Source organism: Schistocerca nitens, chromosome 1 (assembly GCF_023898315.1).
Source record: "Schistocerca nitens isolate TAMUIC-IGC-003100 chromosome 1, iqSchNite1.1, whole genome shotgun sequence".
In the NCBI taxonomy this organism is placed as follows: Eukaryota; Metazoa; Arthropoda; class Insecta; order Orthoptera; family Acrididae; genus Schistocerca; species Schistocerca nitens.
The window spans coordinates 837,431,062-837,456,861 of NC_064614.1; the positions used below are offsets into that span (position 1 = coordinate 837,431,062).

Consider the following 25,800-nt stretch of genomic DNA (forward strand, 5'->3'; position numbering starts at 1 on the left):
GGGTAGGCAGGAGGGCAGGAGGGAGCAGGGGGAGGGCAGGAGGGAGCAGGGGGGGGCAGGAGGGAGAAGGGGGAGGGCAGGAGGGAGAAGGGGAAGGGGGAGGGCAGGAGGGAGAAGGGGGGGCAGGAGGGAGAAGGGGGGGCAGGAGGGAGAAGGGGGAGGCCAGGAGGGAGAAGGGGGAGAGAGAAGGGGAGGGAGAAAAGCAAAAAGGGCAGGATATATATGGTGGGGGGGGGGAAACCCTAGATTCTTTTTCCCAGTTAAAAGTACAATTTTTCCACATTAAGTGACATACATTTTCCCCCGGAGTTATAAAATTTTCAATCATTTGAATGGTAAAGGTTCTACATACTTGCAATGCACTTTTGTCAGCAATTCATATTTCACGTCACGCGATCTCACCAACTTTTGATTTAGTCAGCCAGTAGTAACATCTCTGTTAAGTAGTACGAACACCAAAACAGAAAAGTTCATGGTTTAAATTAATGTACATGTAGTATAGCTACACGGGAAGGACCCGTTATTTTTCTAAGTTGCTGGTCCTCTAAGTGCTAGGCTTTGAATGAGAGTCAAATGCTCTTGCCTAAAAGAAAATTTACTTTTAAAGTAAAGCTTCTCAAATCACCATTCACAATATTTTCCCTGCAACCTGTTGGAAATAGGTTCATTTTAGCAGATGCAAGAGAGCACAAGAAAACAGGTGTTACTGCGCATGCGCAGCTACGATGAAGAACTCTGTCGTAACACCTTTCATCTTATTTCTGTTCGGAATTTACCCTTTGTCAAATTTCTGTTTGGAGTTTACCTTTCGTCAAATTTCTGTTTGAAATTTAGTGCATACTGAGGCATCACTTGAAGATGCGCAGCACTGCGGCACATTGTTTGGTAGGGACACACGAAGTTACTGCACTTACGGAAACTGTTTTATCATATCCTATCCAGATAATGAAGGCAATAAGAAAGCAGTCCTTGGCATAATATTCATTTTAAAACTTGGCTCTACAATTTCAAATACATTTTCAAATGCAGTGACAGATTTTTAGCTCGTGCTCTAAAATAATGTTATGTAGAGTTTCCAATCAGGTTTACAACCATGAAGCAAAAAAGCTAGTAAGAAAGAATACAAATTTCATGAGAGAGAAAAAAATATGGTGGTCCGTCAGTCTATAATTTACCAAAGGATGACATTCTGTAAATTTAAGGTGTAAACAACAGGAATTACGAAATAATGTCAAGCCTAGAGGAGGTAACAGACACGTGTTGAAACATGTCTTGTGACTGGAAACACCGAGTTTCACAAAAGGCAAATTTGTAAAATAAAGCTGTCAATATATTTGAAACAAAACATTTTATTCAGTACTACTAATCAAATTTGCTTGCTTAGTCATCTTCAATTGAACATTTACATATGTTCATACATATACAGCATTATCAGATCTTACGGTAAGACATAAACGGAACAGGTCATCAGAGAACAGCCCAAGAGAATCAGAATTTCATAAGCCATAAATTTGGAGGCTTGACATTATTTATTAATTTCAATTGTTTACACCTTAAATTCAAAGAATGCTGAGGAAGCAGAGGCTCTTGCACTCTCAGTTCAAAAGGGAATACACAAACGACAAAAAGCGAAGGTTAATAGAGGTTCGTGTGTCTGTGAAAAGATCTATGCGTGAAGCATACAACTACCACTGTCACGTCTTAGCAAAAGATCTGGCAGAGCACCCCGTAAATTCTGGTCATATCTACAGTCACTAAGCAGGTCTAAGGCTTCCATTCAGTCCCTTGTTGACCAGTCTACTGGGGCAGTTGCAGATAGCAAGTCAATAGCTGAAGTTTTAAATTTCACATTCAAGAAATTGTTCACACAGGATAATCATAAAAACATACCATCTTTTGACCATTGGACAGACTCTCATATGGACGACATAGTAATAAGCATACTTGGTATATAGAAACAACTGAAAAATTTGAAAGCAAATAAATCACCAGGTCCAGATGGAATCCCAGTTAGATTTCACAAAGAGTAGTCTATGGCACTGGCCCTTTACCTAGCTTGCATTTATCGTGAATCTCTCGCCTAGCACAAAGTCCTAGGAGACTAGAAAAAAGTGCAGGTGTCTCCAATATATAAGAAAGGTAAAAGAACCCGCAAAATTAACACCTATATCCCTAATTTCTATCTGCTGCAGAATCCTTGAACATATTCTCACTTTGAATACAACAAACTTTATTGAGACTGAGAAGCTTATTTCCACCAGCATGGTTTTAGAATTCATCGCTCGTGAAAAACTCAGCTTGCCCTTTTTTCACATGGTATACTGAGAAACATGGATGAAGGGCAACAGGCAGATTCCGTATTTTTAGATTTCCAGAAAGCATTTGACAAGGTGCCCCGTTGCAGGCTGTTAACAAAGGTACAAGAATATGGAATAACTTCACAGATATATGAGTGGCTTGTAGAAGTCTTAAGTAATAGAACCCAGTATGTTGTCCTCAAAGCTGAGTGTCCATCGGAGACAGGGGTATCATCAGGAGTGCCCCAGTGAAATGTGATAGGGCCACTGTTGTTCTGTATGTACATAAATGATTTGGCAGACAGGATAGGCAGCAATCCCTGGTTGTTTGCTCAGGATGTTGTGGTCCACAGTAAGGTGTCGAAGTTGAGTGACAGTAGGAAGATACAAGGCGATTTAGACAAAACTTCTAGTTGTTGTGATGAATGGCAGCTAACTCTAAATGTAGAAAAACGTAAGTTAATGCAGACATATAGGAAAAACAAACCTATAATTTTCAGATACAGCAATGGTAGGGTCATACTTGACACAGTCACATCATTTAAATATCTGAATGCAACACTGCAAAGTGATATGGACTGGAACAAGAAGAAGAGGATAGTGGTAGGGAAGGCAAATGGTTGACTTTGGTTCATTGGGATAATTTTGGGAAACTGTGGTTCATCTTTAAAGGAGACTGCATATAGGATGCAAGTGTGACCTATTCTTGGTACTACTGGAGTGTTTGCAATCCACACCAAGTTGGACTGAAGGAAGACATCGAAGCAAAGAGGTGGGCTGCTAGATTTGTTACTGGTAGGTTCGAACAACATGTAAGTGTTATAGAGATGCTTTATGAACTCAAATGGGAATCTCTGGGAGGAAGTTGACGTTCTTTTCTAGAAACGCTATTGAGAAAGTTAACAGAACTGGGATTTGAAGCTGACTGATGAATGATTCTATTGTAGCCAATGTACACTGTGCGTAAGAACCATGAAGGTAAGATATGAGGAATTAGGGCTCATACTGAGGCGTACAGACCGTCGTTTTTCCCTCACTCTGCTTGGTTTGTGGGGGTTGAAGGGACCAGACTACAAAGGTCACTGGCCCCTTTTTCCATGACCATGAAAGACCCCCCCCCTCCCCACCCCCCCATGAACCATGGACCTTGCCGTTGGTGGGGAGGCTTGCGTGCCTCAGCGATACAGATAGCCATACCGTAGGTGCAACCACAACGGAGGGGTATCTGTTGAGAGGCCAGACAAACATGTGGTTCCTGAAGAGGGGCAGCAGCCTTTTCAGTAGTTGCAGGGGCAACAGTCTGGATGATTGACTGATCTGGCCTTGTAACATTAACCAAAACGGCCTTGCTGTGCTGGTACTGCGAACGGCTGAAAGCAAGGGGAAACTACAGCCGTAATTTTTCCCGAGGACATGCAGCTTTACTGTATGATTAAATGATGATGGCGTCCTCTTGGGTAAAATATTCCGGAGGTAAAATAGTCCCCCATTCTAATCTCCGGGCAGGGACTACTCAGGAGGACGTCGTTATCAGGAGAAAGAAAACTGGCGTTCTACGGATCGGAGCGTGGAATGTCAGATCCCTTAATTGGGCGGGTAGGTTAGAAAATTTAAAAAGGGAAATGGATAGGTTAAAGTTAGATATAGTGGGAATTAGTGAAGTTCGGTGGCAGGAGGAACAAGACTTTTGGTCAGGTGATTACAGGGTTATAAATACAAAATCAAATAGGGGTAATGCAGGAGTAGGTTTAATAATGAATAAAAAAAATAGGAGTGTGGGTTAGCTACTACTAACAGCATAGTGAACGCATTATTGTGGCTAAGATAGACACAAAGCCCATGCCTACTACAGTAGTACAAGTTTATATGCCAACTAGCTCTGCAGATGATGAAGAAATTGATGAAATGTATGACGAGATAAAAGAAATTATTCAGGTAGTGAAGGGAGACGAAAATTTAATAGTCATGGGTGACTGGAATTCGTCAGTAGGAAAAGGGAGAGAAGGAAACATAGTAGGTGAATATGGATTGGGGGGAAGAAATGAAAGAGGAAGCCGCCTTGTAGAATTTTGCACAGAGCATAACTTAATCATAGCTAACACTTGGTTCAAGAATCATAAAAGAAGGTTGTATACCTGGAAGAATCCTGGAGATACTAAAAGGTATCAGATAGATTATATAATGGTAAGATAGAGATTTAGGAACCAGGTTTTAAATTGTAAGACATTTCCAGGGGCAGATGTGGATTCTGACCACAATATATTGGTTATGAACTGCAAATTGAAACTGAAGAAACTGCAAAAAGGTGGGAATTTAAGGAGATGGGACCTGGATAAACTGAAAGAACCAGAGGCTGTAGAGAGTTTCATGGAGAGCATAAGGGAACAATTGACAGGAATGGGGGAAAGAAATACAGTAGAAGAAGAATGGGTAGCTCTGAGGGATGAAGTAGGGAAGGCAGCAGAGGATCAAGTAGGTAAAAAGACGAGGGCTAATAGAAATCCTTGGGTAACAGAAGAAATATTGAATTTAATTGATGAAAGGAGAAAATATAAAAATGCAGTAAATGAAGCAGGCAAAAAGGAATACAAACGTCTCAAAAATGAGATCGACAAGAAGTGCAAAATGGCTAAGCAGGGATGGCTAGAGGACAAATGTAAGGATGTAGAGGCTTGTCTCACTAGGGGTAAGATAGATATTGCCTACAGGAAAATTAAAGAGACCTTTGGAGAAAAGAGAACCACTTGTATGAATATCAAGAGCTCAGATGGCAACCCAGTTCTAAGCAAAGAAGGGAAAGCAGAAAGGTGGAAGGAGTATACAGAGGGTTTATACAAGGGCGATGTAGTTGAAGACAATATTATGGAAATGGAAGAGGATGTAGATGAAGATGAAATGGGAGATATGATACTGCGTGAAGAGTTTGACAGAGCACTGAAAGACCTGAGTCGAAACAAGGCCCCGGGAGTAGACAACATTCCATTAGAACTACTGATGGCCTTGGGAGAGCCAGTCATGACAAAACTCTACCATCTGGTGAGCAAGATGTATGAGACAGGCGAAATACCCACAGACTTCAAGAAGAATATAATAATTCCAATCACAAAGAAAGCAAGTGTTGACAGATGTGAAAATTACCGAACTATCAGTTTAATAAGTCACAGCTGCAAAATACTAACGCGAATTCTTTACAGACGAATGGAAAAACTGGTAGAAGCGGACCTCGGGGAAGATCAGTTTGGATTCCGTAGAAATGTTGGAACACGTGAGGGAATACTAACCTTACGACTTATCTTAGAAGAAAGATTAAGAAAAGGCAAAACTACGTTCCTAGCATTTGTAGACTTAGAGAAAGCTTTTGACAACGTTAACTGGAATACTCTCTTTCAAATTCTGAAGTTGACAGGGGTAAAATACAGGGAGCGAAAGGCTATTTACAATTTGTACAGAAACCAGATGGCAGTTAATAAGTGTCGAGGGGCATGAGAGGGAAGCAGTGGTTGGGAAAGGAGTGAGACAGGGTTGTAACCTCTCCCCGATGTTATTCAATTCTCCCCAATGTTATTCAATCCGTATATTGAGCAAGCAGTAAAGGAAACAAAAGAAAAATTCGGAGTAGGTATTAAAATTCATGGAGAAGAAGTAAAAACTTTGAGGTTCGCCGATGACATTGTAATTCTGTCAGAGACAGGAAAGGACTTGGAAGAACAGTTGAACGGAATGGACAGTGTCTTGAAAGGAGGATATAAGATGAACATCAACAAAAGCAAAACGAGGATAATGGAATGTAGTCAAATTAAATCGGGTGATGCTGAGGGGATTAGATTAGGAAATGAGACACTTAAAAGTAGTAAAGGAGTTTTGCTATTTAGGGAGTAAAATAACTGATGATGGTCGAAGTAGAGAGGATATAAAATGTAGACTGGCAATGGCAAGGAAATCGTTTCTGAAGAAGAGAAATTTGTTAACATCGAGTATAGATTTAAGTGTCAGGAAGGCATTTCTGAAAGTATTTGTATGGAGTGTAGCCATGTATGGAAGTGAAACATGGACGATAACCAGTTTGGACAAGAAGAGAATAGAAGCTTTCGAAATGTGGTGCTACAGAAGAATGCTGAAGATAAGGTGGGTAGATCACATAACTAATGAGGAGGTATTGAATAGGATTGGGGAGAAGAGAAGTTTGTGGCACAACTTGACTAGAAGAAGGGATCAGTTGGTAGGACATGTTTTGAGCCATCAAGGGATCACAAATTTAGCATTGGAGGGCAGCATGGGGGGTAAAAATCGTAGAGGGAGACCAAGAGATGAATACACTAAGCAGATTCAGAAGGATGTAGGTTGCAGTAGGTACTGGGAGATGAAGAAGCTTGCACAGAATGGAGTAGCATGGAGAGCTGCATCAAACCAGTCTCAGGACTGAAGACCACAACAACAACAATGAAACACCCATAAGGAAGAAAAACTAGCAACGGCGATGACAAGGAACTGCACAGAACAAGGAAGACACACACAGACAAAGGCCAGAAAAGAGGAACAAAAAACACACAGAGTGTTACAGTGGTTGGCTGACCATGGAAAAAAAAAAGAAAAAACGCCAACCACTAAGAGACACACTAAAAACCCCAATCTAAAGCCGTAGGCCAAAGGCCAGACTCTACACAAAAAAAGACACACACCCTCAGATCGAGCGATAAAAGCCCCCTGCACAAATAAAACTCAAAACTAAGCCTGCCATCACAGTGTCCTCCGTTAAAAGTGCGGAGAGCGTATCAGGCAGCGCGAACATCTGCCTGATCGCAGTTAAAAGTTGATAGTTCAACAATATGGGGGCCCCTATCAACGCTGAACCACAGCGACAGAGAGGTGGGTCCTCGCGGCACAATAAATAACTGTGTGTCAGCCAGGTGTGGCCAATGCATAACTGGCAGAGTAGAATGGAGTCCTTGTGAGAGGCCCGCAAGGAGGAGCGCCACATACACGACACGACCCGAAGTTTGCTGGGTGAAGGCAGCGTGCGCCACTCAGCACCCCAGGTACCAAGGACCTTGTGCTGCAAAACTGACTAGAGATCACAATCCGAAAGGCCTATCTCCAGAGCCGATGCACCAATAGCCTGTCAACCTGATCATTACCCAGTACGCCAACATGACCCAGGGTCCACACAAAAACCACAGAATGGCTGCAATGGGCAAGAGTATGGAGGGACTCCTGGATAGTCATCACCAGACGAGAGTGAGAAAAACACTGGTTGATAGCTCGTAAACCGCTCAGGGAGTCACTACAGATGATGAAAGACTCACCTGGGCAGGAGCGGACATACTTGAGGGAGCGAGAGATGGATACCAGCTCCGCACTGAAAACACTGCAATCATCCAGTAACGAGTGTTGTCCACAGCAATCCCCAAGAGTAAAAGCATAACCAACTCTACCAGCAACCATTGAACCATCAGTATAGACTACGGCGGAGCCGGCAAACGTGGCAGGGATGGAAACAAAGTGGCAGCGGAGGGCATCAGGAGGGACCGAGTCTTTCGAAACTTGCACCATATCCAGCTGAAGGCTTGGACGGGGCACACACCACAGGTGTATACAGGCATAGCCTGGATAGGAGGCGGGAGAGGGAAAAACTCGAGCCCTGAGACCGGACGCAAATCACTATCAGACACCCTGACCAGGGTCACCATTCCAGAAGGTGGATGACCAAGTTGGGGAACAGGAGGCGGTAATTGGGATGCGCAGGCAAGCTAAAAACATGCGCAGCATAAGCAGCCAGCAGTCATTGGCACCAGATTCACAATGGAGGGACACCAGCCTCCACAAGTAGGCTGGCGACAGGGCTCGTGCAGAAAGCTCCAGCGGTGAGTCGGATCCCACAGTGAAGGATGGGATCAAGCAACCGCAATGCAGAAGGTGATGCCGAACCATAAGCCAGGCTCCCATAATCGAGACGGGACTGAATCAATGAGTGATACAGTCGGAGAATGGTAGACCGATCGGCACCCTAGCTGATGTGACTCAAGCAATGAAGAGCGTTAAGATGGCGCCAGCACGTTTTTTAAGCTACCAAATATGAGAGAGCCAAGTCAATCGGGTATTAAAAAGCAAGCCCAAAAACCGATGTGCCTCCAACAAGGCAAGATGTTCGTCATCAAGATAAAGCCATGGCTCAGGGCGAACAGTGCGACACTGGCAGAAATGTATGATGCAAGCCTCGGCGGCCGAGAACTGGAAGCCGTGCAGACGGCCCAAGACTGCACCCTGTGGAAAGCGTCCTGTAGTTGCCGTTCAGCAACCGCAATGCCAGTGGAGCTGTAGTACAGGCAGAAGTCATCAGCATACAAAGAAGTCGATACGGACGTTCCCACAGCTACAGTTAGCCCATTGATAGCAACTAAAAAGAGGCAGGCACTCAAGACAGAGCCTTGTGGGACCCCATTCTCCTGGACTCAGGAGGAACTATAACTCACATGCGAAAGGAATGAAGTGACACAAAATTTTAAATAAAAATTGGAAGCAGGCACATTAAAAAAATGGATAGAGTTTCACTTTCTATACATGTATATCTTATATTATTAGATTAAATTACAAATTTGCACTAATTCAGCTGCATCAAATGAAGTTATAATGAGATCTAGACCTTTTGCTGCTTACAGGTGTTGATAAATATCAACAGGTACAGTTGAAAAATGTGTGCCCTGACCGGGACTCGAACCCGGGACCTCCTGCTTACAAGGCAGATGCTCTATCCAATTGAGTCACCGAGGACACAGATGATAGTGTGACTGTAGGGACTTCTCTCTGTCACACTCCCCACACTTTCGAACTTTTTGTCCACGCACTAAATTTGTAGTGCCCTTGCCCACCATACTCATTACTTGCAGCAGTCACTCTACCAATTCCCGTAAGAGTCCAGGCAATGTGAGTGCATCTGCACTGAAGACGATCATTAGCCAGTAAGCCTTATCTATATGAAGATTTATCAATGCCTGTAAGCATCAAAAGGTCTAGAATTCATTATAACTTCATTCTTCAAGAGCTGCAATATCACAATAGTATCTGTACAGATACCAGCTTCATATGCATGAAATGATGTTCTCACCTGTCTTTTTCCCAGCTTCGGACTCTGACTGATTCCACTTCACAGTCTTTTAGCATTATAAAGTGGGGCACAGACATCTCTCGGCAGTAATCTTGAACCTCTTCCAGGGTCTGCAGAACAAATGTTTTAGTTTTTATCCAATAAGAAAAAGCAAAAAGAAATAAAGAAGAAACAAATGGGATTACAATTAATTTTTTTTTTAAATTAATTATTTTCATTTAACTTTTTCCAATTACCTGCCATCAAAGCTATCCACAAATCATTCTTCCTAAGTTTCTTGTGGCAGTTATTGCAATATCATGATTATTTCCATCACTTTCTCCCACTTACTTTGGTGAGTATTTCTTTATTTCTGTGGCTAACTAGCACAGACCAGACAAGTCCAAAACAAATTGTGCAGTTGTTCTTTGAATAATCCCTGCCTACTTTTCTTTAAGTTCAACTTGGCAGTCTCAGACTGATGAAAAAATGCTCAACAACCAGAGGCTTAAGAAGTCATTCTTCTTGCAGGTAAATTACATTTCCTTAGGCTTCATCCAATGAATCAGCCTGTCATTATCTTGCCCACAACTAAATTTATACAGTGCTCTCACCTTACATTGTTACAAATGAATATCTCTAGATATTTGAGATAATTTTGCCTGATTCCAATGGCAATGTCATCAAACAACATCAGGATATTTTTGGCTCATTTGTGCACAATACATTAGATTTCTTTCTGTAAAAAGTTAGTCACCAGTCTTTGCACAAAGCACTGACAAACTACAAGATTTTTTGTAGATTCAACAATGATTTTCTAACGATGCAGCCAAGTCACTATTGAATAGTTTCAGAGAGCTACCTACATTAATTAGCAAGTTACATGTATCTCTACTCATTAATGGAATGATAAATGGAGTGCAAAGTTTACTCAGCTCTGAAGGCACATATTCTGCTTATTACCATTGAGAAATTTATTGAAGGCTCTTTGAAAGGAAAGAAAAACTTTGGCTCCGCTATTTACTGCCTCCCAGATATTGTGAATGAAAAGAGTGAGCTGAATTTCCCATTATTAGTACTTTCAGAAATCTTGAATATACAGTTTGGTTGCTCTCCAAAATAATCATCATGTAGGAGAAGAACTCATTGAATTTGATGATACAGGCCTGTAATTTTACGCATCTGTTCTCTTCTTAAAAACTGGAATGAGCTACTTCTTTATCACTTGGAATGTTCTACTGATTCAAAAATCTATGATGTACTGTTGATATAAGAAGAGCCAATGTTCTCTCATAATACAGATGATTAAAGATACTCAAATAGGTACACTGAGCTTTTCTCTAACAAGTAACTGTGGTTGCTGCTTGATTTCACAATCAATGATCCATTTCCATCTCTGCGCTGTTACCGAAAGAAAGAATCGTAGTTGGTTAGAATTTAGGAAAAAATGTTTGAGGCAACAGTGTTGAATGGGTGGCTAAAATGGTTTCAATATTATGTGCAAGTCCTAACATGTACCTGAAATTAATTACAGAATGGTTGAAATGTTTCTTACAGTGATTATTCAGTATGATTATAATTTTTGAGGAGAAATTTTTGATATTTTAAGAAACTAATATATTACCTGCATGCTATCAAGAAGTAATGTTTGCACACCATGAGCCCAAAGTTCTTTGGCAATACTAGCTTTCTGCTTGAAGAGGAAGCGTTGTCCTAGGGAGCAAACAACTACATCTACTGTACTAGCTGCTCCAGACAGGACAGCTCGAGCCTCTTGCAAGGCTAACACTATTTTATCCAGCGAGATGCTTACACCAGCAGCTGATTGAGTCATTCCGCGTGTTGCCAATCCTGTCAGCTCAAGTGTGTGCCTACAGCCAAGAAAGAAACACACATTGTAAATGCAGAGTGTGCCTTAAATGTAATGTTCTCATCACATACTGAAAACTTTACATTAGCTTTATCAACAAATAATCAAACTAAAGAAGAAAACACTCTCAAAAGTATATCTTTAGCAGAATATTTGCTAATTCAAAAGTAAGAAAATAAACCACAAAATTTAAATGAAATTTCATTCTACACTGGAATGTTCACTGATGTGAACGTTCTTGACAAGCTGTGTTGTAGATTGTTTCTTTAAACCGTAACTTTGTCTATTCTTGCCCAGTAGCCACATTTAAGAATTCTTTTATTAAATTATAAGATAACAGACAGGAACAAATAAACAAAACTAATGACCAGGGGCACCGACTTATAAAAGATATTTGGGGGGCGGGGCGGGGGGTGGGGGGGGCATACTGAGGGGGTCCTGCCCCTGGAAATTTTCTAGATTTTAGATGAAAAATAGTGAGTTTTAAACTTTTTCAAGAATTTTTGGGTCATATGATCAACATTAGAAACCTGTAAACAGGACTCTTGATAACTCAACACCCTGGGAAACTTGACAAGCCTGACACATTTTTTGGCTTTCAAAAAAGAAACAAAACATGAACACGCATGGTATTTTCGTAAAAAAACTAATTTAATTTACAGTAATAATCATGCTTATAAACTATTAAACAGCAGTGAATTTATAGCTCTGAAAAGCCTGAAATTATATTTAAATAAATCCTAAACTATCATTAAAAAAATAAAACATAAAATATTGCTGTCACACAGTAAAAGCACTTTGATTAATAAGTGAAAGAGCTAATTTAAGCTTACTCTGAATGAGGCTCAGGGCTCATTAAGTAAAAACAATATCTCAAAGTTAATGCTTTAATACAGTTAATAAAGTTAATACAGTATGCCTAGTTAATACAGTATGCCTAATCTTTCAGCCAGAAAGTATGTAAACAGCAGGTTTTAACTTGCAGATTTTGCAAAAAGCTTTTTCAGTAGATGCTTCATATTCTAGCCATGTATATTTGATCAACCAAGACTTCTAAATGATTTTCCCTTACCAGATTGTCCAGGTTTCAGCTGTGAATGGTTCTCGCCTGAAAACGACGAAGCAACTGATGACTTGCAGTATCATCAACTTCCAAGTCCGCCTTTTTGGTAACAAATTTATCAATTGCAAACGTAATTCACAATACACAAAGAGACTAAAGTAAACGAATAAAATATAGTCATATAAAATAGTCCACTGGCCTGCTGGTGCCAGACTTTACCTACAGGTTCGCACACTGGGACAAATTCTCTAAGTGTGCCTGCAGCACCATAACACTATCGTAATTCACACCACTTGTTTTCAGTTAATCTGCTTACTACCGTAATAATCATTTGTTTTAATTCAGTACTGAATGTATTTTAAAAGGTAACTATCATCAAACAAGGAAAATAAAAAATTCTAACATAATTTTGTGATTCTACAAATAATAATACAACTAATAATTTTCTTAAATTACTGGGAGGGCTCAAAACCTTGATACGGCATCGATATCCTGTTTTCATTTACATCTTTGTATCTATTTTTATTTTCCCAGTTGTTCTCATTTCACTTTCTAAATTTAGTATATTTCATTATGTGACACTACTGTGATAATATTTGGGAGGAAAAATGTTTGTTTAAATGTAATGGCCTCACTGGTCTTCTTGCTGCTTGTTATCAGAAGAATAAATGACTAATGGTGAAGATAACCACTGTTGTTTCCACCGAAGATTGACTTGTGAGACCCCCATGTGCATTTGCACAAATAGAAAAATTGAATAATTGGCCGCCTAAAGTATAGTTAGATTTTAAAATATTGGCTATGTCACTGTCCAGGGGCCAGGCAACCCAACCTATACATCTATTACATTAACCCAAATCTACATCTACATCGATACTCTGCAAATCAGATTTACGTGCCTGGCAGAGGGTTCATTGAACCACCTTCACAATTCTCTATTATTTCACTCTTGTATAGCGCGCGGAAAGAATAAACGCCTACATCTTTCCGTACGAGCTCTGATTTCCCTTATTTTATCTTTGTTGCTCCCTATTTTCACATTCGGAGGAGAAAGTTGGTGATTGGAATTTCATGAGAAGATTCTGTCGCAACGAAAAACGTCTTTCTTTTAATGATGTCCATCCCAAATCCTGTATCATTCCTGTGACACTCTCCCATATTTCGCGATACAATCAAAATGTGCTGCCTTTCTTTGAACTTTTTCGATGTACTCAGTCAGTCCTATCTGGTAAGGATCCTACACCGCACAACAGTATTCTAAAAGAGGATGGACAAGCGTAGTGTAGGCAGTCTCCTTAGTAGGTCTGGTACATTTTCTGAGTGTCCTGCCAATGAAATGCAGTCTTCGGTTAGCCTTCCCCACAACATTTTCTATGTGTTCCTTCCAATTTAAATTGTTCGTAATTGTAATACCTAGGTATTTAGTTGAATTTACGGCTTTTAGATTAGATTGATTTATCGTGTAACCGAAGTTTAACGCGTTCCTTTTAGCACTCATGTGGATGACCTCACACTTTTCGTTATTTAAGGTCAACTGCCACTTTTTGCACCATTCCGATACTTCTTCTAAATCGTTTTGCAGTTTCTTTGATCTTCTGACGACTTTATTAGTCGATAAACAACAGCATCATCTGCAAAAAATCGAAGACCGCTGCTCAAATTGTCTCCCAAATAGTTTATGTAGATGAGGAACAGCAAAGGGCCTATAACACTACCTTGGGGAACACCAGAAATCACTTCTGTTTTACTCGATTACTTTCCGTCAGTTACAACGGACTGTGACCTCTCTGACAGGAAATCACAGATCTAGTCACATAATTGAGACGATATTCCATAAGCACACACTACGTGCCACTTGTGTGGTACAGTGTCAAAAGCCTTCCGGAAGTCCAGAAATACCGAATCGATCTGAAATCCCTGGTCAATAGCACTCAGCACTTAATGTGAATAAAGAGCTAGTCGTGTTTCACAAGAACGATGTTTTCTAAACCCATGTTGACTGTGTGTCAATAGACTGTTTTCTTCAAGGTAATTCATTACATTCGAACACAATATATGTTATAAATTCCTGCTGCATATCAACGTTAACGATATGGGCCTGTAATTGAGTGGATTATTCCTACTACCTTTCTTGAATATTGGTGTGACCTGTGCAACTTTCCAGTCTTTGGGTATGGATCTTTCATTGAGCGAACAGTTGTATACGATTGTTAAGTGCGGAGCTAATGCATCAGCATGCTCCGAAAGGAACCTAATTGGTATACAGTCTGGACCAGAAGACTTGCTTTTATTAAGTGATTTAAGTTGCTTCACTACTCCAAGGATATTTACTTCTACGTTACTCATGCTGGCAGCTGTTCTCGATTCGAATTCTGGAATATTTACTTCGTCGTCTTCTGTGAAGGCATTTCGGAAGGCTGTGTTTAGTAACTCTGCTTTGGCAGCACTGTCTTCGATAGTATCTCCATTGTTATCGTGCAGAGAAGGCATTGATTGTTTCTTGCCGCTAACATACTTCACATATGAACAGAATCGCTTTGGATTTTCTGCCAGGTTTTGAGACAAAGTTTCGTAGTGGAAACTGTTATAAGCATGTCGCATTGAAGTCCGTGCTAAATTTCGAGCTTCTGTAAAAGATCGCCAATCTTGGGGATTTTGCGTCTGTTTGAACTTGGCATGTTTGTTTTGTTGTTTCTGCAAGAGTGTTCTTACCCATTTTGTGTACCAAAGAGGATCAGCTCCGTTGTTTGTTAATTTATTTGGTATAAATCTCTCAATTGCTGCCGATACTATTTCTTTGAATTTAAGCCACAGCTGGTCTACACTTATATTATTAATTTGGAATGAGTGGAGATTGTCTCTCAGGAAGGCGTCAAGTGAATTTTTATCTGCTTTTTTGAATAGGTATATTTTTTGCTTATTTTTCAAGGATTGGAGGATTACAATATTCAATCTTGCTACGACAGCCCTGTGTTCACTAATCCCTGAATCGGTTTAGATGCTTTTATTAACTCAGGATTATTTGTTGCTAAGGGGTCAAGTGTGTTTTCACAACCATTTACTATTTGCATGGGCTCATGAACTAATTGCTCGAGATAATTTTCAGAGAATGCATTTAGCACAATTTCGGGTGATACTTTATGCGTACCTCCGGAATTAAACATGTTTTTTCGCCAACATATCGAGGGTAAATTAAAGTCACCACCAACTATTATCATATGATTCAGGTACGTGTTTGAAATGAAACTCAAGTTTTCTTTGAACCTTTCAGCAACTGTATCATCTGAATTGGGAGGTCGGTAAAAGGATCCAATTATTATTTTATTCCAGTTGCCAACAATGACCTCTGCCCATACTAACTCCCAGGAAGTATCTACTTCAATTTCGTGAAAAGTTAAACTACTTCTGACAGCAACAAACAAGCCTCCGCCAACCGTGTTTAGCCTATCCTTTCGGAACACCGTTAGGTTCTTCGCAAAAATTTTGGCTGAGCTTATATCCGACTTTAGCCAGCTTTCAGTGCCTATAACGATTTGAGCACCAGTGCTTTCTATTAGCGATTGGAGCTCTGGTACTTTCCCAACACAGCTACAAAAATTTACAACTGTTATACCAATGGTTCCTGTATCTACGTTCTTCCTGTGTTCAGCCTGCACCCTTTGTGACTGAAGCCCTTCTTGTGTTTTCCTGAGACCCTCTAACCTAAAAAACCGCCCAGTCCACACCACACAGCTCCTGCTACCCATGTAGCCACCTCCTGCGTATAGTGGACACCTGACCTATTCAGCGGAACCCGAAACCCAACCATCCTTTGGCGCAAGTCGAGGAATCTGCAGCCTACACGGTCGCAGAACCGTCTGAGCCCGATTCAGACCCTCCACTTGGCTCTGTACCAGAGGTCCGCAATCGATCCTGTCGACTACGCTGCAAATGGTCAGCTCTGCTTTCATCTTGCAAGCAAGACTGGCAGCCTTTACTACTTCTGTTAGTCGCTCGAAACCAGAGAGAATATCATCTGATCCAAAGTGACACACATCATTGGTTCCGATGTGAGCCACCACCTGCAGTTGGCTGCACCCGGTGCTCTTCATGGCATCTGGGAGGACCCTTTCCACATCTGGAATGGCTCCACCCGGCATGCACACGGAGTGCACATTGGATTTCTTACCCTACTTGTCAGCCAAGTCCCTAAGGGGTCCCATAACGCGCTTAACGTTGGAGCTCCAAACTACCAATAATCCCACCCTCTGCGATTGCCCGGATCTTGCAGGCTGAGTGGTTTCCTCTGAAACAGGACAGGTGACAGCATCTGGCTCAGCGACAGTGTCAGCCACAGACAGCACCTGTAACATGTTTGTCAGACAAACCGGGAAGGCCTTATGTGCACCCGCCTGGGAAGTCTTTTGTCACCTGCTTCGCCCTGGGGCGACCTCCCACTCGGCCACAGGTGGTGAGGGGTCAGCCTCAATGCGAGCAGTAATTGGGTTGGCCACTGGTGAGGACCGATCGGAGGACTCAAACGTGCTGGACGTCCGTTGGATCCCCACGGCCGGCCCACAACAGTGGTGCCCATCCACTGCAGCCTCAAGCTGTATAACCAAAGCCATCACAGTCTGAAACTGAGAGCGATGTGTCACCAACTCGGCTCGCATCTGCACACAACAATCACAGTCCCTGTCCATACTAAAGGTCATGGAAAACTAAGCTATGCAGATAAACGGACTATCAGCTTGTGCTGTGCAACTCTACTGTAGAACCTGATGAAAACACACGAATGCAGATATTCAAAAACCTAACTACCGAAGCACTCAGGTGAAACTAAATAATTTGACCCTGATTTGGAACTTGAAATATTCACAAAATCGGTTTACTTTCTGATGCAAATGAAAACGCGTGAAGTGTAGCTATTAGATGTTAAATTTACATGCAGAAACTCAAGAAACTAAAGTATTAAAGCACACAGATGATATAACAAAATTCGCTCCTGGTTAGGAACTCTTAAATGACAAATTCGGTTACTTATCTGTTGCTGCGTCTGTCGCGGTCAGCTACTGCTGCCTGACTGTATGTCACATATTTATTACATACGCAGGCAGGAATTTGCATTGAAATAATATACACTTCTAATTTTTCACAACCTGAATTTATTACAGAAAAGTTAAAAGAAACATTCTCCCACACTATTCACAACAGATTATTATTAAAATAAAATTTGTCAATGCGAGAACCTAAGTACATCGAACAGCATCATGTGCTCACTTCACCTTAAAAAAATATACAAAAATTATTTAAAGTACTTCAGTAGACTTCTAAGCTGCACCATATGTTCTTATTTACGAGTGACACTGTATTAATCGTTTTGTCCGCACACGACACATGGCTACATGACCGCACTGAATGTTGATGCAGCATCTCACGTCCCACATTGCTCCTGCCGATATCACAGTCTTAGATCTTCAAATTGATCACTCTTCCTGCATCTCTCCCGTACATTTTCATGTGTTATTTTCCATAACTTCCTGTGCCACACAAACTTATACCTCATCCTATCTAGACCTCCCCATCCGCCACTCTTTCTCCTCTCTTATTCCAGTTCCCACACACCAATCTCATCTAATTGAGTCACATCTGTTGTCTGCCTGCTCCATACAATCAGCCCACATACCTGCAACCCAGGTCTTTGATCTTACTGTGTCTTCTTGTCAATTTAAATTCGTTTTCAAATTCCTCCACGTTTCATCTTGTTTAACCATACTTCATACTTTCCATCCTTACAGTAACTTGTCCCATGTACTTTATTGTATTTATGTGAATATTTTTGCACATATTTCAATGATATTTACATATTTTTACATGTTTTTACCCTCCATCATGGATCCTCACACCTTCCATCTGTGCTACTGTGCCAATACAGCAAAGTTCCCTTATACCCTGCCAGAAACCAGCCCCACATACTGTTCCTGCATTGTTGCTTGGCTCATGGAATCTCCCCAAATGACATTACCATCAAATTACCCATCTCCGGCTGCAACCCCTCCTTCCAGAATGACTGCCACCTGTTCAGATTCTGTCAGTCCCTAACCCTTATCAACATAATCCTGCAAACCCATATCAGTCAGGTCCAGATCAGCTTGCAATACCTCATCCCCATCCGCAAAATTCTCCTGCTGTGCAATCCCAAATTCCCTATAGGAACTAGAGCAGCATGCACAATGTAACCTCAAAAAACTCTCCAATCTATTCCGCAGAAGTAGCAGTCCTTCCCACAGGCCAAACGTTCTGCCTCAATCCCAAATTCAGACATGCTGGACTTGCTAAAGACCTTCTCTCCTTCTCTTGGTCCCTACTGTGGAAACACTTTTTCACCACCAATCCTGCCAATTAGACTCGACCAAAGACCAATGTAGAATCCTGCCTGACTCAGCTAACTTCTCCATCCAATTGTGACTGACCCCCATTGCCACCAAATCACCCCCTGCTAACTTTCCAGAATTTCTTAACCTTGAAACTTGCCCCACCATCATTCCCCAAATCCCTCAACATGCAAGCTAACCTTACTTCCGCAGAAAGAACCGCATTCCACCATCTAAAAACTAATCCTAACCTTATAAATCTACCTGCTGACAAAGACTGCATCACTGTTGTTTTGAAATGCAAGGATTACCTGGCAGAAGGACTCCGCCATCTGTCAAATTCAGAACCTGCCACAGCAACTCTAATATCAAGATCTAGCAGGATTACAAATCTCTCCTCAAATCCTTAGGCCCAATCCTACCCCCCCCCCCCCCAAATAACACTTGCCGCACTCCTACCTTCTACATGGTTCCTAAAAGACCATAAACCCAATCACCCAGGACGCCCCACTGTGGCCGGTTACTGTGCCCCCACTGAGAGAATCACTGCTCTCATAGATCAACACCTTCAGCCTACTACCTACAGTCTGCCTTCATATATAAAAGATACCAACCATTTGCTCCACCAATTCTCCACAGTTCCTGTTCCTTTAGCACACGGTGCCCTGCTCACCACTATTGATGCCACCTTCCTTTACACTAATTCCCTAATGTCCATGGCCTTGCGGCTATTGAACAGTATCTTTCCAAAAGCCCAACGGATTCCAAACCTACAACCTCCTTGCTAGTCACCATGAGCAACTGTATCTTCACCCACATTTTTTCTCCTTTGAAGGCATCACCTACAAACAAATCCATGCTACAGCATCCTTTGCCAACCTAGTCATGGGCCATGTAGAGGAATCCTTCCTAAACACTCAGAATCCCAAACCCCTCACCTGGTTCAGATTCACTGATGACATCTTAGTGATCTGGATCAAGGATGAGGACACTCTATCCACATTCCTCCACAATCTCAACACTTCCTTCCCATTTGCTTCATCTGGTAGTCATCAACCAAACAAGTTATCTTCCTCAATGTTGACCTACACCTCAAAAATGGCTACGTCAGTACCTCTGTCCATATCAAACTTACCAACCACCAGCAATACCTCCACTTCGACAGCTGTCACTCATTCCATTCCAAGAAGTCCCATCCACACAGCTTAGCCACCCACGGATGTCGCATCTGTAGTGATGAGCAGTCCCTCTCAAACTATACCCAGGGTCTCATTGAGGCTTTCAAAGACCGCAACTGCCCTCCTAACCTTGGGGGGTACAGAAAAAGATCTCTGATGCCTTATCTCTCCAGTAACACACTATCTCCCAAAAACCCACTGTCCAGCCACAGAAAAGCATTCCCCTCACAGACTCATTACCACCCAGGACTGAAGAAAGTGAATCACATTCTGTGTCAGGGTTTTAACAACTTTTCATCACACCTGAAATGAGGAATGTCCTACCAACTATCCTCTCCTATTGATATTCTGCACCCTCCAAACATGAATTATGTCTTCATCCTTTCCTACATGACCCTGCTCCCAACCCTTACCCTGTGGCTCAAATCCCTGTAATAAACCCCTCACCACTATCTACTCCAGTCCGGTCACAAGTACAACCTACCAAACCAAAGGAAGGGCTACCTGTGAAACCAGTCATGTGACTACAAGCCAAGCTGCAATTACTGTACTGCGTTCTAAGTGGGCATGACAGCCAACAAACTGTCTATCCACGTGTATGGCCACCGACAAACTGTGGCCAAGAAACAAATGGACTACCCAGTTGCTGAGCACACTGCCCCAAAACATTCTCCATTGTAATGACTGGTTCACAGTCTGTGCCATCCAGATCCTTCCTAACAACACCAGCTTTTCTGAACTATGCAGGCGGGAACATTCCCTGCAATATATCCTATGTTCCTGTAACCCTGCTAGCCTCAATCTTCAGTGATCATTGTCCTTTATCCACCTACCCCTTCATCAGTGCACAAACAGTCTTTTCACTTCCCTCCTTTACCAATCTCCCCCTCCCCCCCCCTCTGCCCCACCCCCTCTGACCTCTACCTAACCTCCCAGCTGCACCTAGCTGTTGTACCCCCTTTGCACCTCAGCTCAGAATGTGATCACTTTACTGCTCCCCAGCCCTACTATGCTATCCCTCCCCCTTCAGGTCTCCTTATCGCATTGCTTCTCCCATCACTCACAGTTGCTTGCAACTAGTTTCAGCAATCGGAGAGAGTAGGCATGTGGGCGAGTCTTGCATTTGCTTGAGTATGTGTATGTTTTGTCTAATTCAGAAGAAGGCTTTTTGACCAAAAGCTTACTTGTTTAGCAATCTTCTTGTTGTGTCTAACTGTGATTCAACATTTCTACTATATGGTGAATAGCAATCTATTCTTTTCACAATACTGTCATTCATTATTCCATCATGGATTTTCCATTTAATGCTATATACACATATTACGCAGGAATTTGAGCAAATGTTATTAGCTTTTTAATGGTGCTCTAATTGTTCTCTTACAAAAAGTTTTTGCTCATATGGATGCTATTTTGCATCATTACATCACTAATAGATATGAAAGAATTGAACTAATTACAGGCCTACAGCTCTAATGGCTTCTGTTTACTAATGTTGCCACTACTTTCACTGTTTTGTGTTTTATTTACTAGAAAATTCACTTTTCCATGCACGGAATATGCATTCCAGCCCATAATCTGAAATTCTAATATTCACAGAAAATCTCTTAGAACACATCGATAGGGTTCACCGAGCCCTACCCAATGACAATACATTTGTCTGAGTAAGTTACCAATTTTTGAAGATTGTATATCCAAAACATTTAATAAATCATAAACTAGATCCCATAGCAGCTGCGCATCTTCACTCATGCACTTGTCTAATTTTTGTCTTTAAAACCATGTGACTGGGTTCTCTGTCAATGTTTCGATTCAGTTTTTATTCAGAGTTTCTCTTATTTCATATTTCTTCATTCCGCTGGTTCAGCCATGGTGGCTACCTTTCCTGGTCAACTCACATGGTCGGGTTTAACCCACCATATGGCACGCATCTCCAGCTAGGTGACCTGCAGTCAGGATTTCTCATACTTCGAGCACTGCCAATCATTGCACATCAATAATGGTGCCCATGACCAAAAGCTCACCCAGACAATCATAGCTGCTCCACAGCTGTATCAAAATACACTCTTTGGCTGTCATAACACTCCCAATTCGGCTGTTTGCACTACAACAGGACACACACACTTGATGGTGTCTGTTATTTAAGTTTCTCATAGGCCTTTTCAGGATGTATTATCTCGACTAGAATCTAAATCCTTCTCATTATATGATTAGATTCTCGGATGTGTGATCTCTAATATTATTTTATATATTTACACTGTCTCTTTCCCTTTACATGAGTTTTCTTGATACATGTCCATATGTCTCTTGCTTCCTCTTCTTCAGTGACACTGCCTCTCTGCTGCTGTCTCTTGTCTTTCTTCTTTATGATGCCACAGTGTGCTTCGTCTATGATAGTGTGTTACTTTCTCTGTTCTCTGTCACCGCAGTATGTCATTCTCCATTACTTCTTGCTGACTTCTACTGAGAAGTGCTTCACTGAGATTGTCTGTGAAACTTTTAAAACATCTTCAACCTAGCATTTTGTTTCTTCTACAGGAGACATCATCAGCAGCCAAGAATATAGTCTGTTACTCTTACTTGAACTGCTTTGACTGACACTATGTGCATGACACAATGATGTAACCACCATTATTCAGGCCCCAAGCAAACAATACATAAGATTTCACTGTCATAGTAATTAGGTGAGAAATCAATCATTTTTCAAAACAGCAAACGTTTTAAAAATTATGTTCTCATTGTCTTGCCTGTGTCCACAGAAATTGCTGCTAGGGTTCTGGAGTGCACGTTATATCCATGCAGCTGTGGCACTGCCAAATGAGGGCTTTCCAGGTCCGGATGGACCATTGGCAAACGTGCAGTCAATAGGCATGGACAGAGATGGTTATACATGGCAGTGCTCCAAATGACCTTGGAGTGTCTGCTCTCGTAAGGCGCCACCCATGGGTGTTAACCACTGCAACCAGCATCCACACGTCTTTTGCCCATATGAGCATGCCCACTCTGTTGTGTATGGGAGATATCGCCTCGCATGCCACATGCAGGGTTCCCGGAGGCTGTGGGGCTTGGAGGTGGAGGAGAGTTTGCGGTTGTTTCCTACAGAAGGCAGAAGGAGTCCACTGCACTAGGGTCATGAATGGGAGTGGTCCTGAACATGCTCAGGAACATTGTAAGCATTGCTGCGGTGGTAATGGTTCCCAATGCCTTTAATATTTGCTAATTGAATGTTCGCACCATTCGGTCTGCTTTACCATTGGAGGATGGTTGAAACAGCAGACTAAATATATCTGTGATTATGTTTGAGGGGCACAATTGTTTGAAAGCTTACGCTGTGAATTGGGACCAATAGTCCAACAAGATGGATGAGCATGTTAATAGTGGTATCTACTGTGGTGGATACCATGCTGACAATGTTGCTATCTGAGTTCACATATTGTCATTTTGTCATCTGGAAATAGTGGAGCTCTGCACACTAGAAAATGGAGTACCAACAGAGGAACCAGAACATCTCTGACATATTCTTCTGTTCGAGTTCAATGGAGGAGTGAAAGCAGTGGAGGCAGCCAGAAACATCGTGTACGGGGATAATGACACTGGACAAGAGCACGGCAGGAAAATGGTTTTCTCATTTTGAGGAGAGTCATTTTGACTTTAGTGATTCTCCACATTTAGGAAGACCTCTGGGCTTTGACACAGATCATTTAAACACATTAATCCACAATGAACCACATCAGTGTAGTCAAGAACTGGCAATGTGGTGAACTGTGATCATTTGGCCATCATGTGACATTTGCTTGCAATGGGGAAGATTCAAAAATCAGGTGTGGGTACTGCATGCTCTACGCCACAATCATAAAAATCAGCAGGTGGCAACACGTGCATCTCTGCTTGCTTGCCATCAACTGACTTGGAACAACACTGATTGTTCCTATCCCATGTCAACACTGGTGACAAGAAATGGTACCTTTATGCTAACATAAGGAAAAGGAAGGAATGACTGAGCCAAATAAAGTGGCAACCCCCCCTACAAAGACCTGCGCACATCAACGAAATATAATGTTACACATCTTGTTGAACAGCAATGGCATGGCGTACCATGAATTGCTTCCATCACTGCTGAAATTTACTGTCAATAACCGAGACGCCCTGCAGATGCAAGTCAAGAAAAGTGACTAGGAAGGCCACGCGAAGTGATGCTACTCCATGATAACACCTGTCCGCATTGTGCTAGACTGAACAAAAAAATGCTATGCACGAGTTGGCGTAAGAAATCATTCCACACGTAAATTATTCACCGGATCTTGCACCCTCTCATTTTCACCTTTTCCACTCTCTATCGAACAATCTGCAAAGAACTTCTTTTCCAGATGAAAATGCGCTCCAAAAATCGCTTTATGAGTTCTTTGCCTCAAAACCAAGTGATTTTTGTAGTAGCAGAATCAAAAAGTTACCACTGCATTAGCAGGCTGTTGTAAATAGTGAAGGATATATTATTGATGACTAAACTCTGCTACGTGTCTCTTTTGCGTTTATTAAAATTACGGAAAATGCTATGAACTAATGCACTAACCCAATATGTAGGCCAACCATGGAAAACAGTGCATGACTTGCTGTAAGATAGTGTCTGGTGCGTATCTGCTGCAATTCGAACAGCCGTAATAGGAAAAACATTCAATGTTTGTCACTGTGGAAACATTAGATTTCCTGCTGGTTAAAGTCTAGGTCTGGTCTCATGGGTAGCATCCTTGTGTGTGTTGTGCTGTGAGCTCATATTTAATGATAAAATTGTAGAAGCTGAAGTGCCCAAGCCTGCAGGCGCTGCGCTGTAAAGACTGGAGTGCACCTCTAGAGAGATACCAGCAGATTGTGGCCCATAATAAAAGTAAGTTGATCCCAAACAGGTAGACACGGAGCTTCTTAATGGCAAAAACAATTGCTACGGGCTCTTTTACTACCTGCGAGCAGTTCATTTGAGTGGGTGTCAGCATCTTTGACACAAAGGCAATTAGTTCTTCAATAACTTCATCATTCCTATGTGCCAGCAATGCACCAGTGCTGTACAGAGCCGTTGTCAGTTTTCACTACTTGTCAGTCAAGTAGCTCCTCAATTAGCCTCACAAGGGCTGAGTGAGCCCACTTGCCACCAGCAGTGGGCAGACCTGGACGGTGACCCATCCAAGTGCAAGACAAGCCCAACAGTACTTAACATCAGTGATCTAACGGGAACCAGTGTTACCACTGTGACAAAGCCCTTGGCAACAAGTGCGCAAGGCAATGCACAAAGTTCAGCATACCCTTCAGCTGCGTGAAAATGTGCTCACAGGCACTTCACGTCTACTGCATGCCTTTGTTCTACGACTGATTTAGTTGGTACGTGATAAGGGACGCTTGTGAAATGAATTTAGAATAATAATAATAATAATAATAATGATGATGATGATGATGATGATGATGATGATAATAATAACAATTCAGCTTTCCCAAAAAAAGCTAGCAGTTCCTGAATGTTTTGGAGACAGAGGAGAGAGTCAATAGGTGTGACATTGCAGCGAATGTGTTGGATTCCTTCTTTATTTAGCAGGTGTCCAAGTTAGGCATTTGTCTAAGTGGCACTTTAACCCAACGTCAGGTAACACAGTAAATAGGGTGAAAAGGTTCCACAGATAATTCCGATGTGTAGTACCCCTGACAACTGCTTCACTGAGATAATTAGTGCAAGCAGGGATGAATGTGGTTAACTGTTCCCTGTAACTCTCGAACACTGCTGAAGCAGGAATGACCTCAAAAGGCAAATGTTTGTATTTGTGCAAGTCAAAAGGAGTGTTTAGAACGATCATGCATTGTGATTCCTTGTTCAGCTGGATTTTGGAAAAATGCATCAGCACTGTATATCTTAGAAAAATATTCTCCTCTGATAACTACAACAATGTACGAAAAGACAAATTGCTACTTACTGTAAAG

General features: G+C 41.8%; 1 protein-coding gene and 1 non-coding gene across 2 annotated transcripts in view; both read right to left on the bottom strand.

Moving 5' to 3' along the window:
• Positions 1–25,800, bottom strand: part of LOC126263157 (eIF-2-alpha kinase GCN2) — a 322,298-nt gene that overhangs the window by 18,403 nt on the left and 278,095 nt on the right. Inside the window, exons 24-25 of the mRNA XM_049960195.1 lie at positions 11,003–11,249; positions 9,400–9,509 (exon numbers count right to left, since the gene is read on the bottom strand). Coding sequence (XP_049816152.1) covers positions 9,400–9,509; positions 11,003–11,249 — 357 coding nt within the window. The remainder of the gene's footprint in view (positions 1–9,399; positions 9,510–11,002; positions 11,250–25,800) is intronic.
• Trnat-ugu (transfer RNA threonine (anticodon UGU)) lies at positions 8,992–9,066 on the bottom strand. Its single transcript has one exon. It is a non-coding gene; the product is annotated as a tRNA-Thr (tRNA).